Genomic DNA, 13,374 nt, shown 5'->3' on the forward strand with positions numbered 1-13,374 from the left:
CTTTTGCACCTTTTCCATTTCCACTATGTCTTTCTTGAGATGCGGCGACCAGAACTGGACACAATACTCCAGGTGTGGCCTTACCATCGATTTGCTATAAAACCAGCATCATTGTAATTGTTCAGGTCTCTCCACGTGTGTGTGTGTTTGTGGAAGGCCCCGTTTGCAAACGAGTAAAACGTTAGAAGGCCTTTGAATTCTCCTGTCGCCTGTTTGTTTGCCTCTCCAAAAATCCAAAGAACCCTGTGTGTGTTTATTCGGGAACACTGCCATGGGGGAACTGCTGAATTTCTACCTGCTGAGCAACCATCACTGGTGTGCAAATCAAAGCCTCAGTGGTCACCTTCTGTAGAATGGGAACACTAATCACTGGCCTTTGGAACAGGCCTTTGTGCAGTTGTGCTTTAGAATTTTTGCATGAGCTTCCCTTCATCCATGGCCCAGGAAAGGGGAGGCAAGAGGGTAATTTGCCCAGGGTTAAAAGGGGGCCCAGGAGCCAAAGACTGGGTCCAGAAATTTCCTGGGATCTTGCATTTTCCTATCTCACCAGCACCCAAGAGAGGGGGGTGCAGGGGGTACCTTGTACCTGGACATGGGGTCAAAAAGGGGGTCCAGGAGCTAAAGTGAGGACCCAGAAATTCCTCGGATCTAACATTTTCCTATCTCACCAGGGCCCAAGAGAGAGGGTACCCGGACATCGTACCCGGACATGGGGTCAGAAAGGGAGCCCAGGAGTCAAAGGGGGGGACCCAGAAATTTCCTGGTATCTTACATTTTCCCATCTCACCAGGGCCCAAGAGAAAGGGTGCAGGGGGTACAGCGTACCTGGACACGGGGTCAAAAAGGGGCCCCTCCAAAAAGGAGGGGGCCCAGCAATTTCCTGGAAACTTACATTTTCCTATCTCATAGGGACTTGCTCCCCACACACGGAATGCTGGGGGCACTACGAGGGCGTGCAATGGTAGCAGCCACGTGTACCTGAATGCACCCATGACACTCCTTAACACAGCCTCAAATCTGGGAGGCCACTGGTCTGCTGCAGTAGCCCTTTTGGCTTGTGGATCCACTTGCCATGAACATAAGAACAGCCCCGCTGGATCAGGCCATAGGCCCATCTAGTCCAGCTTTCTGTATCTCACAGCGGCCCACCAAATGCCCCAGGGAGCACACCAGATAACAAGAGACCTGCAAGGCTTCCTGGGAATTGTAGTTAAGAACATAAGAACAGCCTCACTGGATCAGGCCATAGGCCCATCTAGTCCAGCTTCCTGCATCTCACAGCGGCCCACCAAATGCCCCAGGGAGCGCACCAGGTAACAAGAGACCTGCAAGGCTTCCTGGGAATTGTAGTTAAGAACATAAGAACAGCCCCACTGGATCAGGCCATAGGCCCATCTAGTCCAGCTTTCTGTATCTCACAGTGGCCCACCAAATGCCCCAGGGAGATGAAGGAGTGTCTAGGAGGTCAGGGACACAGCTGCAGGTCTACAGCTGCTGCACAAGTACATTTTGGTGCACACAGGACACCTCATTCTAGTGGGAGCCTAAATATGATGCTAATTTTCTGCAATGATTTTCTACGTATATTTAAAAAATAGAGAGAGACTTAGGAGTGTGTTTGGTTTTCCATACTACAGTATCTAACTTCTGATGCCGCATGAGCAGGTAGACCTGGGCTACACACCGGGAGGACTGGTAGACCTGGGCTCCAAAGACTTTTCTGGTTGCCCTCCCTCCACTTTGTTTCACACCCTCTGTGCCCCCATTGCCACCCTCCCTCCATTCTGTTTAACCCCTTCCCCCTTTGGGAAGGGACCCAAAAGAAATTTTGTAGACCCCAATGAAATTCCTTTGGGAGTGTCTTGGACTTGTGCTTGAATCCGCTGATCATCCCAGTTTAACTGTGTAGAGCAATGGTTCTCAAATGTTTTAGCACCGGGACCCACTTCTTAGAATGGCAATCTGTCAGGACCCATCAGAAGTGATGTCATTCACCTGGAAGTGATGTCATGGTCAGAAGTGACAACATCAAGCAGGAATATTTTTAACACCCCCCCATACAACAAAATCAAATCAATCAAGTATATTAAGTATACAATAATATAAGTTTAAAAATTTATTTAAAATAAACAAGAACCTTCCTAACCCTCCCAAGCAGTTCCTGATCTGTTAAAAAAAAAAAAATTCCCCAGATACCCCAAAGACTGCAATCCTACCCTCACTTACCTGGGAGTAAGTCCCATTGACTATCATTGTTCAAAGCAAAGATATAGTATCCTGTTAAAAGTACAGATCTGTGACCTTTCCCCAAATGCAGTCACATGCCATGGTAACACCAAGTCTTCTATATTAAAAAATAAAATACACATTGAAATGAATGGTGGGGACTCACCTGAAATTGGCTCACAACCCACCTAGTGGGTCCCAACCCACGGTTTGAGAAACACTGGATAGGGTTGCAGCCTAATACAAAGGTGGGGAGAGAAACCATTGGGAAAAGGGGCTCCCTAAAGCCATGACATTGCAAGACATTCACAGTGCAAACCTATGCAGGTCTACTCAGATTTAACCCATGTTTGCCCAGCCCAAAGGTGTACGCATTTGGTCCCTGTTGCATATATACAACACTGGGCAGAAATGGCTTAAGCATCATTGAATTTAATGGGACTTCCTCCCAGGTATGTAACAGCCCAATCCTATCCACACTTTCCTGGGAGTAAGCCCCATTGACTCTAATGGACTTACTTCTGAGTAGACATGCATAGAATTGGGCAGGGAGAGAAAACCTTGATATTGACTGAGAACCCCATCCTGTGCTTGTTTATGCAGAAGTCGTTCTCATTATAGTCTATGGGGCTTACTCCCAAGGTAAGTGTGGATAGGATTGCAGCCCAAGTCCAAAACAGAAAAACACTTAGGGCACAATCCTAACCAGGTCTAACCAGAAGTAAGTATTATTTTGTTCAATGGAGCTTACTCCCAGGAAAGTGTGGTTAGGATTGCAGCCTTATTGGGATAAATCTTTGCCCCAAAGAGATTACAATTATATCATTGCTGAGAGGAAGCCTGGGGAGGTAAGAAACAGGAGCACACATTTAGTGCAGTATCCCAAAAAAGGAAGCTTTTCACCCCATGGAGTTAAATGGGATGTACTATTCAGCAGCAGCAGCTAGTTCAGCCATTTTCAACCACTGTGCTGTGGCACATTGGTGTGCCACGAGTGGTCCACAGGTGTGCCACAGGAACTTGAGGGAAGGTCATTTATTAGTAGGGCCAATGGGGGGGGGGTGTCAGCCCCCACTGGCAATATGGTGTGCCTTGTCAATTGTCAAAAACCTGGTGGTGCGGCTGGACAATTTCAGTGCCTTCCCAGTGTGCCATGAGATGAAAAAGGTTGAAAACTGCTAGTCTCCAGTGTAAGCCCCTTGGGGCAGGGACTTAGAGCCCAATCCTATCCAACTTTCCAGGGCTGATACAGCCCTGCCAATGGGACGTGTGCTGCATCCTGCAGTGGGGAGGCAGTCCCGGAGACCTTCTCAAGGTAAGGGGACTTTGGTTCCCTTACCAGGGGGTTGCATTGGTGCTGGAAAGTTGGATCGGATGGGGCCCTTTGGTCTTTCCCCTCTGGGCAAAAGCACCATGTGCAGTGACCACTGCCTGAACAGTGGTGCACAGACGGGCAATGAATGAACAGGGGGGAATGTGCCGGCAGGGAGTCAGGATGGCTGAGGATTTGTGAGCAAGCCTGGGAATCCCCAAGTGATGGAGGTGGGCTTCCTTTTTATCTTCATTTTTTTTTTTTTTTGCAATCTGTTCTTCCCTGCCCTTTTTTTGTGCCTCTCCTCTGCCCCAGAAGCAGCTGCAAGCTGTGGTCACATGAGCCTGCCCATTCATTCTGCTTCCAGGTCATGCTGGGGGAGGTGTGGCAGCAGCAGCAGCTCCATTCAGAGGAGGGAGAGAGAGAGAGAGAGATGCCTGAACAGGGCTGTAGCCCTCCTTGACTCCTGATGGCAGCTGCCAAGGTAATCTGGTGGGTGATCTGTGGCTTTGCAAGCGGGGAGGAGAATGCGGGGAAGCCACTGGCTTTCTGCACCACTGGCACATGAAGTTGCTTCCTCTAGAGCCGCACCATTGCTCTGGCATGCTCTGTACCATAGGTGCTGACTCAGGGCTGCTCAGGTGGGGGATTCCTACAAGCCTTACCTTGGGAGATGCTCTGGGTATTGCATCTGACACCCTCTGCATCAAAACAGTGCTTCTGTCCCCCTGAGCTATCCCCCACCCTCTCTCTTCCTCCCTGGCTTTGTTCTTGCGCAGGGTGGGTAGACTCACTGAATTAAGAAAAAGGGACCTACAAGATCATCAAGTCCAACCCCCTGCCAGGGCAGGTAGAGTCAAAACTGGTGATGTTGTTATTATTATTATTTATTAAATGAATTTTTACGCCACCTTTCTACCACCCATTGGAGCACTCAGGGTGGCTTCCAGCATGCAAGAATATACCATGCAAGTAAAAGTGTAAAACATTGGAACATTGACTGCATTTTATCTGGTTTTAATTGTTCTTTTTAATGTTTATTTGTATTTTATCTTGCTTTGTATTTTAATCTTGATTGTGCCCTTCGGGGAGAAAGGCAGAATATCAATCAATCAATCAATCAACCTAAAACAATCAAACAAATCAGACCCCAATGGATCACGTATTAAAATCACATTCATTAATATATCTACAGTATATGTGTAAACATTTCCTTACAAAGCACATGACTCTACTTTCCTCAGGGGGTAACTACAGTTGCAATTTTACAGCCCAATCCTATGTATGTCTACTCAGAAGTAAGTGCCATTATAGTCAATGGGGCTTACTCCCAGGAAAGCATGGACAGGATTATAGCCTTAGACACACTCTCCTGGGAATAAGGCTGCAATTCTACCCACACTTACCTGGGAGTAAGCCTCACTGACTTGCAATGGGACTTGCTTCTGAGTAGATATGCCTAGGATTGGGCTCTAAGTCCCATTAAACTCAAGGGGGATACTTTTGAGTAGACATAAATAGGATTCCACTGTAAATCTGGTCTGACTGGCAGTGGCTATCTGGGATCTCAGCATGCCCCCTCTGTCTAAGGTATCAACTTGCATTAAATTTTTTATTTTGGTTTTTGCCCCCCCCCCATCTGAGGAGCACAGGGCAGCAGATGTAGATCTCCTCCCCCAGTCCTGTTGGAACCTCACACAACAGCCCTGCAAGGGAGGTTAGATTGGGAGAGAGTGTCAGAAACCCCAACTGGCAGGTGAAGCTTTTCTTATCACTCTCTGTGTTTATGGAAAAGGTCTGTGATTTGGGCCAGCTGCTCTGCCTCTGCCTGGAACTCCTTCTGGGATTCCTGGGTGATGCCTCCTCCCTTACATCCTTCAAATTCCCCCTCTTCTGTGAAGACTTTGGCTCCACTTCCAGATCTTGGGAACTCAGCATAGGTTTGTGTCCATAAATGAGCACATACAGGTTGAGACTAATTATTCACATGGGTTCCTTTCCAAGCATTCACCTGGATTTAAAAAAAACAAAACGCACTATAGCAAATTAATTTTAAAAACAAAGTTTCTTTGCTCCAGTGACTGAAAAACAGCCTTGCTAACCTTTTGACTCTAAGATAAGAGTCATTAAGAAGACACTTCACTCAGCCCCTCCCTTCACCAATGCAAAATGATCACCTTTCTTTCACTTGCTGGGGGGAGGGAGGGGTCTGCAGGAGAGAGAAGGATTGATGGATTGTTAGCCTGCTGCCCTCTCTCTCTCTCTCTCTCTCTCATTAAGGGGGCTGTTGTTACTGTTCAGTTTTTAAAACTGATTTTAAAGGGATGCATTTTTCCCCTTCTCCAGGGATCAGCACATTCTTTCTCATTTGCAGGGGCCATTCCTGTTGAGTCAAATCCGTGAATAAAAAATCAGTGTATAAATAGGCTGGACATGTATTTCTTCCTGTTCACCCTGGCACCAAACCTCTCCCCTTCATTTGTTCACTTCCTGGTCTTTATAATTGTGAGCGCCTTGGGGCAGGGACCTGTCCTCTTTTCAGTTCCAGAGCACCTTGTGCATTGATGGCCCAATTAAACATAAGTGAAGAGAAGGGGGTGGGGTGCTTGGGCACTCCAGGAGAAGGGGCAGCTGTACCTTTAATGCCGAAGGGGAAACTTGGTTGGCACAGCTTCTCCTCTCACTGTACTGCTGGAATGAGAGTGTAGAGGAGAAAGGTGGTAAAACATCTGAGATGCTCTAGTCTTGCCCACCACTTGCCTACTTCCTCTCCTGCTCCATTTGCCATCTTTCTTTACAATTTTGAGAGGTGGCAGCTGCCACACCACCAGGTAAAGATGGGGACGGTGTTGGACATGGCACATTGAGCTCTATGACAGCTATTTTCAACCTTTTTCATCTCAAGGCACCCTAACAAGGCACTAAAATTGTCAAGGCTTTTGACAACTGACAAGGCAACACCATGCTGCTAGTGGGGGGGGGGGTCCTCACATCCCTCATTGGCCCTACTAATAAATGACCTCCCCCCAAATTCCTATGGCACACCTGTGGACCACTCCCGGCACACTGATGTGCCATGGCACAGTGGTTGAGAATGGCTGCTCAAGGAGATTTGGGGCTGGCCTCTGCTATGACAGGTGAAGTTGGACTGTCAGAGAGGTGGCATTTTCATGCTGCTGGCAGCACCTCCTGGGAAAGAGGGAGAGAAACAAGTGCCTTCTTTGACCTCATGTCTCCTTTTCTTTCCCTTTCAGGCTCCTCTGGAGTCGGCCATGGAGCTGCGGCTCCAGCAGGCCCGGATCTTTAAGGAGGGAGGCAATTCTTTTTACAAGGAGGGGCGTTTCCGCGATGCCATCAGCCGCTACCACTGGGCCCTGCTGCAGCTCAAGGGGCTGGATCCCAGCATGCCTTCTCCGTTGCAGGAGTTTGGCGCCGAGAGACCCCCCGTGACCCCTGAGCAGGAGAAAGCTCTGCACGGCATCCAGAGCGACTGCTACAATAACCTCTCAGGTAGTGGTCTCTCATGCCTGTGTTTTTCTTTGGTGCCCATAGGCCAACTGCTGATGTGAGGATCTCTGAGCATGTACAGAGCATTTTTTTTACTGTACTATAAAGACATGTATATCCGGGGCTGCCCCTGGCCTCTCAATAACACAGTTGTGATGTGACATCGAGGTTGGATTATTGTAACGCGCTATATGTGAGGCTGCCCCTGGAGACGGTTCGGAAACTGCAATTAGTGCAAAATGCGGCAGCCCGTGTGGTCACTGGAGCTAGGCGGTTTGACTCTGTCAGCCCGCTTCTCCGGGGGCTGCATTGGCTGCCCATTCGTTTCCGGGCCCAAAGGTGCTGGTTTTGACCTTTAAAGCCCTATACTGCTCTGGGCCAGGGTATCTTAGAGATTGCCTACTCCCGTACAATCCGGCTCGTCCTCTTAGGTCATCAGAGAAGGCCATTTTACAAGTGCCGCCGCCGAAGGAGGTACGTGGGGCGGCGGCAAGAAACAGGGCCTTCTCAGTAGTGGCACCAACGTTATGGAACTCCCTTCCCCTTGACTTGAGAATGGCTCCCTCTCTTGAGACTTTTCGGCGAGGCCTGAAGACTCTGCTGTTTAAACAAGCCTTCTGACTTCATGGCCTTTTTAACATCTTTTATACATCTTTTAGTTTTTTTTTACAGGCCTGATTCCTCTAAGAACTGCTGTTTTATGCTCTTTTTTATTCTGACTTTTATCTGACTACTGTTTTTATGGTTTCTGTTAATGTGTTTTTAATATGTTTTCATCTGTTGTTAAATTATGTTTTAATCTGTTTTTAATTTGTTGTAAGCCGCCCTGGGTCCCTTTAGGGAGAAGGGCGGGATAGAAATAAAGTTTATTATTATTATTATTGTGATGTGTGTACTTCCGCAGCCTGTCTCCTCCACATGGAGCCGGTGAACTATGAGCGGGTGAAAGAGTACAGCTTGAAAGTGCTGGAGAGGCAGCCGGACAACACCAAGGCATCGTACCGGGCTGGCGTGGCCTTTTACCACTTGCGGGATTACGACCAGGCGCGGCACCACCTCCTGGATGCAATCAGCAAGCAGCCCAAAGGTGAGGAGCCCTGATTTGTAACAGTAACCTGTGCCAACGGCATAGCTAGCAGGGCTGGGGGGAGTCAATTGCCCCGGGTGCCACACCTGGAGGGGTGTCAGGGGGGGTGCTTTTCTAGAACCCAGGGAGACTGTGGGCAGCCTCTATGAGCCTTAGAAGGCCTACTGGAGCCTACCAAAAACTGGGAGTGCCTTTCTAAGGCCTTTGGGGAGGGAATGTTAAATGTTGTGCACCCAGGTGCCAGATGGCTTAGCTCTGCCACTGACCTGTGGAATCTCTGGCACAGAGACAGTCACCTTGAAGTTAGCCGTGGTTAGCAGTGGCATCACCTATATAATGCCAAAGGGGTAAATAAAATAAGGTAAATAGGTAAATAAAATTTTTTTCAAGCATTATAATTATTTTACCAAGTATAAACCTGGGAGTCCACTGGATTAAAATGCAAGTTCAATGTTCCTGGTGTGGAAATATAGTTAAGAATTTAAATGCTTCTTAAATATTGCGGCTCTCCAACATCTGAAGTTTATTGCCTGTGGCTCTTAGGTGAAGCACATTTTGGCCACTTATATACGGCAGGTCAACTATATTGTGCAACGAGGTGGCTTTTCCGGAAGGTTCTGAATCCAGTTTTTGTACCTACATTTCCTTGGTGGGTGTTTATTTGCAAGGGGTCGAGCCCAATAAAAGGACCTGCACCTATGAGTGCCCACCGCTCCAGGTGCTTCCCCTCCCCCCCACTGCCCAGTCGGATAACTGGATTGTGTTGGGGGAGCAGTGGTGCATTGAACCATCGTCACCTTCCCCCAGGTCCATTTTTCAATTCCTGTCCCCTGGCACTACACCAGCGCCGGGCCCCCCAGTAATTCTTAAATAGTGCTGGAGGACACTGCATAGCTCAGGAGAACAGCCCCACTGGATCAGGCCATGGGTGCATCTAGCCCAGCTTCCTGCGTGGCCCACCAAATGCCCCAGGGAGCACACAAGACAACAAGAGACCTGCATCCTTGTGCCCTCCCTTGCACCTGACATAGCCCACTTCTGAAATCAGGAGTTTGCACATAGTCCTGTTGGCAACCTTCAGTCTCGAAAGACTATGGTATCACGCTCTGGATGGTTGTTCTGGAACAGCGTCTAGTGTGGCTGAAAAGGCCGATTCGGGAGTGACAATCCCTTCCACACCGGGAGCAAGTGCAGTCTGTCCCTGGCCTGTCTCCCTGGCTATGGGCCTTCCTTCTTTGCCTCTTAGCCTCAGACTGTTGGCAAAGTGTCTCTTCAAACTGGGAAAGGCCATGCTGCACAGCCTGCCTCCAAGCGGGCCGCTCAGAGGCCAAGGTTTCCCACTTGTTGAGGTCTGCTCCTAACGCCTTCAGATCCCTCTTGCAGATGTCCTTGTATCGCACATACATACATACAGAGTTTGCACATACACCTCATTGGTTGTAACCCGTGATGGACTTTTCCTCCAGAAATTGGTCCAATCCCCTTTTAAAGGCATCTAGGCCTGTTGCCACTACCACATCCTGTGGCAAGGAGTTCCACAGACTAATTACATGCTGGGTAAAGAAATATTTTGTTTTGTCAGTCCTAACTCTCCCAACACTCATAGTGGATGTCCCCTGGTTCTGGTGTTGTGTGAGAGGGAAAAGAGCTTCTCTCTATCCACTCTATCCATCCCCTGCATCATTTTGTATGTCTCTATCATGCCCCCCCCTCAGGTGCCTTTTTTCTAGACTGAAGAGCCCCAAATGCTGGAGGCTTTCCTCCTAAGGGAGGTGCCCCAGCCCAGGCATCATTTTGGTTGCTCTCTTTTCCACCATGTCTGCTTCCCTTCCTATAAACCTTATAGGCCTTGGGAGTCTAGCTGGGAAAGATGACCAGGATGCAGAGAGGTGAAATTTTCTTTTATCGCTGCTATTGCAAGTGATGGCAAGATCCTGGCCAGAAAGCATCTTATTTTTGGCCAGGGAGCCAGACCAAACCAGAATCCAGTTCAGAGATGTTTAAGAACATAAGAACAGCCCCACTGGATCAGGCCATAGGCCCACCTAGTCCAGCTTCCTGTATCTCACAGCGGCCCACCAAATGCCCCAGGGAGCACACCAGATAACAAGAGACCTGCAAGGCTTCCTGGGAATTGTAGTTAAGAACATAAGAACAGCCCCACTGGATCCGGCCATAGGCCCATCTAGTCCAGCTTCCTGTATCTCACAGCGGAGATACACCAAATGCCCCAGGGAGCACACCTGATAACAAGAGACCTCATCCTGGTGCCCTCCCTTGCATCTGGCTTTCTGACATCGCCCATTTCTAAAATCAGGAGGTTGTACATACACATCATGGCTTGTAACCAGTAATGGATTTTTCCTCCAGAAACTTGTCCAATCCCCTTGTCCAATAGTTTCCCTGACTCCCCCATTCAACTTGGCCTTAAAATCCCTTCCTTCTTATTTTGGCTTCTTATAAGAAGAAAAACTTATTTTAAAAAAATAAGAAGCCAGAAATGTTAATAATTATAATAATAAATAATTAATAAACCACATTTCAGCAAAGTAGGTCACATGTTGTTGGCAACCTTCAGTCTCGAAAGACTCTGGTATCGCGCTCTGAAAGGTGGTTCTGGAACAGCATCTAGTGTGGCTGAAAAGGCCAATTCGGGAGTGACAATCCCTTCCACACCGGGAGCAAGTGCAGTCTGTCCCTGGTCTGTCTCCCTGGCTATGGGCCTTCCTTCTTTGCCTCAGTCTGTTGGCCAAGTGTCTCTTCAAACTGGGAAAGGCCATGCTGCACAGCATGCCTCCAAGCGGGCCGCTCAGAGGCCAGGGTTTCCCACCTGTTGAGGTCCACTCCTAAGGCCTTCAGATCCCTCTTGCAGATGTCCTTGTATCGCAGCTGTGGTCTACCTGTAGGGCGCTTTCCTTGCACGAGTTCTCCATAGAGGAGGTCCTTTGGGATCCGGCCACATAGTGATATATAAACCAATAACCATCCATGTATTTTTTTCCCCCTCCTTGCAAAATGGTTCTTGGATTAATTTGATTGAGTCACATGGCCAGGAAATGTTTGTCACCTGGAATTTCTTTTCCTTCTCCATGCTTGTGTTTTGTTTCCGGTCTCGCCCGCGGAAGACGCCAACGTGAAAAGGTACCTCCAGCTGACCGAGTCCCAGCTCAGCAGCTACCACCAGAAGCAGAAGCAGTTGTACATGGGGATGTTTGGCTAGAAGGCAACCCGGCCTTGCTGGAAAACCCGAGGAACGGGGCATGGTGTTGGTTCCCAGTTTCTTGTGGGCTGCCCACGGAGGCGTGGGGGGTACAGTGCCTTGGAAAATGTGGTCGGTGGCCAATTTTGCCTGGGAAGGTGGGAGCTAAGTGGGGGAAGGGGACCGGGAATAGGTGGTCCTGATCTGTTGCACCAGTGTTTCCGTTTTCGGGTTGGAAACAGATTGGGGACAGGCTGCAACCCTCCCCCCCCGCATATTTTTCCCCTCCCTCCACCGCAGCTAAAACAGAAGGCACTATGTACACGAGTGGCTCGTTCTGTTTTTTGTTTCTTATTTGAGCTAGCTGGTTTATAAAATGTTTTGGAAAACGACTCTGTCCGTGTCTGGATTTTGCAAAAGGCCATTTAACCGATCACTGCGGGGTTGAGCCCCACCAGGCCAACTCAGTAGGAAGCCCCTTTGAGCTTAATAATGGGACTTGCTCCCAAGTCTCTGTGCACAGGAAGACTGTCCTGATCACTGAGATCTAGCCTCATGTTGAAGCTGGCTCTTCCCTTCTGTTCAAAGAAGTTCAAAGTTTGTTTGTTTTTTTGAATGGCTTGTAGCAAGGAGGGTTGATCTATGGCGCTGTGTTCTTTCTGATGCCCCCATTGCCATAGTGACTGACTATGGGGCTTCCATGGGGCTGGTGGCTGTGGTGACAGGAGCCTGGAGCCTCAACTATGTTTGGCATCTCCATGACACCCTCGACATCCCAACTGTGAGACAGCCACCTCCAGCCTGTCCAGAATTAAAGTCAGAGACTCTCATTGTTCTACCACATGCTTGCACCCAAATGCATTTTGCATGAGACAGACAGACAGACAGACAGACAGACACACACACACACACACACACACACACACATACACAAACACACTGGTGGAGATTCCAGGGTTGGAAATCCTGCAAGTACTCAAAAGTTAGGAGATGTAACATTCTTTACCCAAGTTATGACAGGCGGTTGGCAACACTCCAAGCATACAACTCCGTCCCCAAGGGCCAATAGTAGAATCTCCACTTGCCATGCAGATCCATCTTCAGTCCAGCAGGGGGAGCTATTTCTTGCTTGCCCCCCTCGGGATACCATAGCCTGAAACCACACACCCCCTCGCCCCGGTTGCTGGCCTGTCTGCAAGCATTGCCACCATGAGGACTAGAAACTTGCTTTTGGGGCTGGAAAGGCTGGAAACGGAGATCCTGGAGAAGCCAGGCTCCTGTTGCGTTCAGTGTCCTGCTAGCACTTGCCTCGCTAGCCAGTGACAAAGGGACGGCGAGTTGCCCTGCCGCACACACACATACAGCTGATGCCTTGTTTGCAAAGGAGAGGTCACAAAGGGCAGCTGAGAAAAGCAAACAGCCCCCTTTCCCAGCTGCTGCTCGGGCCAGAAGTATTTGGTTAAGGAGCAGGGAGGAGGCAGTGCATGTCAGGAATGAAGGATGTGGGCCGAGATGCCACAGCTGGAGGAGGAACTGGTTGTTTTGCGGTGCCCGTGATGGCAAACCGGAGAGGAGATGCGTGCAAGGGAGGGCACCAGGATCCAGGTCTTTTGTTATCTGGTGTGCTCCCTGGGGCATTTGGTGGGTCACTGTGAGATACAGGAAGCTGGACTAGATGGGCCTATGGCCTGAGCCAGCGGGGCTGTTCTTATGTTCTTATATCCTCATGGTGGCCCTGCGGGGTGAGTCGCTGGCTGGTGGCCGTCCCATAAACCTCAGGGGTGGTGCTCCTCCTGGAAATTTAGGGGTGCACCAAGGGCGACTTGCCCGATTAAACTCCTGCTCTGCCCTGCCCAAAGCCTGGACTTGTGGAAGAGATCTAAGCAAAATAATGCCCCAGCCCAGGGGTGTCAAACATGAGGCACTTTGGCCAAATGGGCCCCCCCGCAGCCATTTTTATCCAGCCCCCATTAAAATTGGGGGCCGAATTTGATAACTGGGCTTTCTCATATCTTGAAAACCTGAACAAGATCTGCACATTTT

The 13,374-nt window shown here is 49.2% G+C and overlaps 1 protein-coding gene across 1 annotated transcript; it reads left to right on the forward strand.

The window, feature by feature from the left end:
* Nucleotides 1-3,910: 3,910 nt before the first annotated feature.
* On the forward strand, nucleotides 3,911-11,723 carry TTC9C (tetratricopeptide repeat domain 9C). Its single transcript, XM_066610342.1, has 4 exons — nucleotides 3,911-4,022; nucleotides 6,793-7,048; nucleotides 7,950-8,132; nucleotides 11,258-11,723. Exons 1-4 carry the CDS (start codon nucleotides 4,008-4,010, stop codon nucleotides 11,350-11,352), a joined length of 549 nt encoding a protein of 182 aa, XP_066466439.1. The 5' UTR covers nucleotides 3,911-4,007; the 3' UTR covers nucleotides 11,353-11,723.
* The last annotated feature ends 1,651 nt before the right edge of the window (nucleotides 11,724-13,374 follow it).

The sequence above is a fragment of the Tiliqua scincoides genome, chromosome 15 (genome assembly GCF_035046505.1).
Source record: "Tiliqua scincoides isolate rTilSci1 chromosome 15, rTilSci1.hap2, whole genome shotgun sequence".
In the NCBI taxonomy this organism is placed as follows: domain Eukaryota; kingdom Metazoa; phylum Chordata; class Lepidosauria; order Squamata; family Scincidae; genus Tiliqua; species Tiliqua scincoides.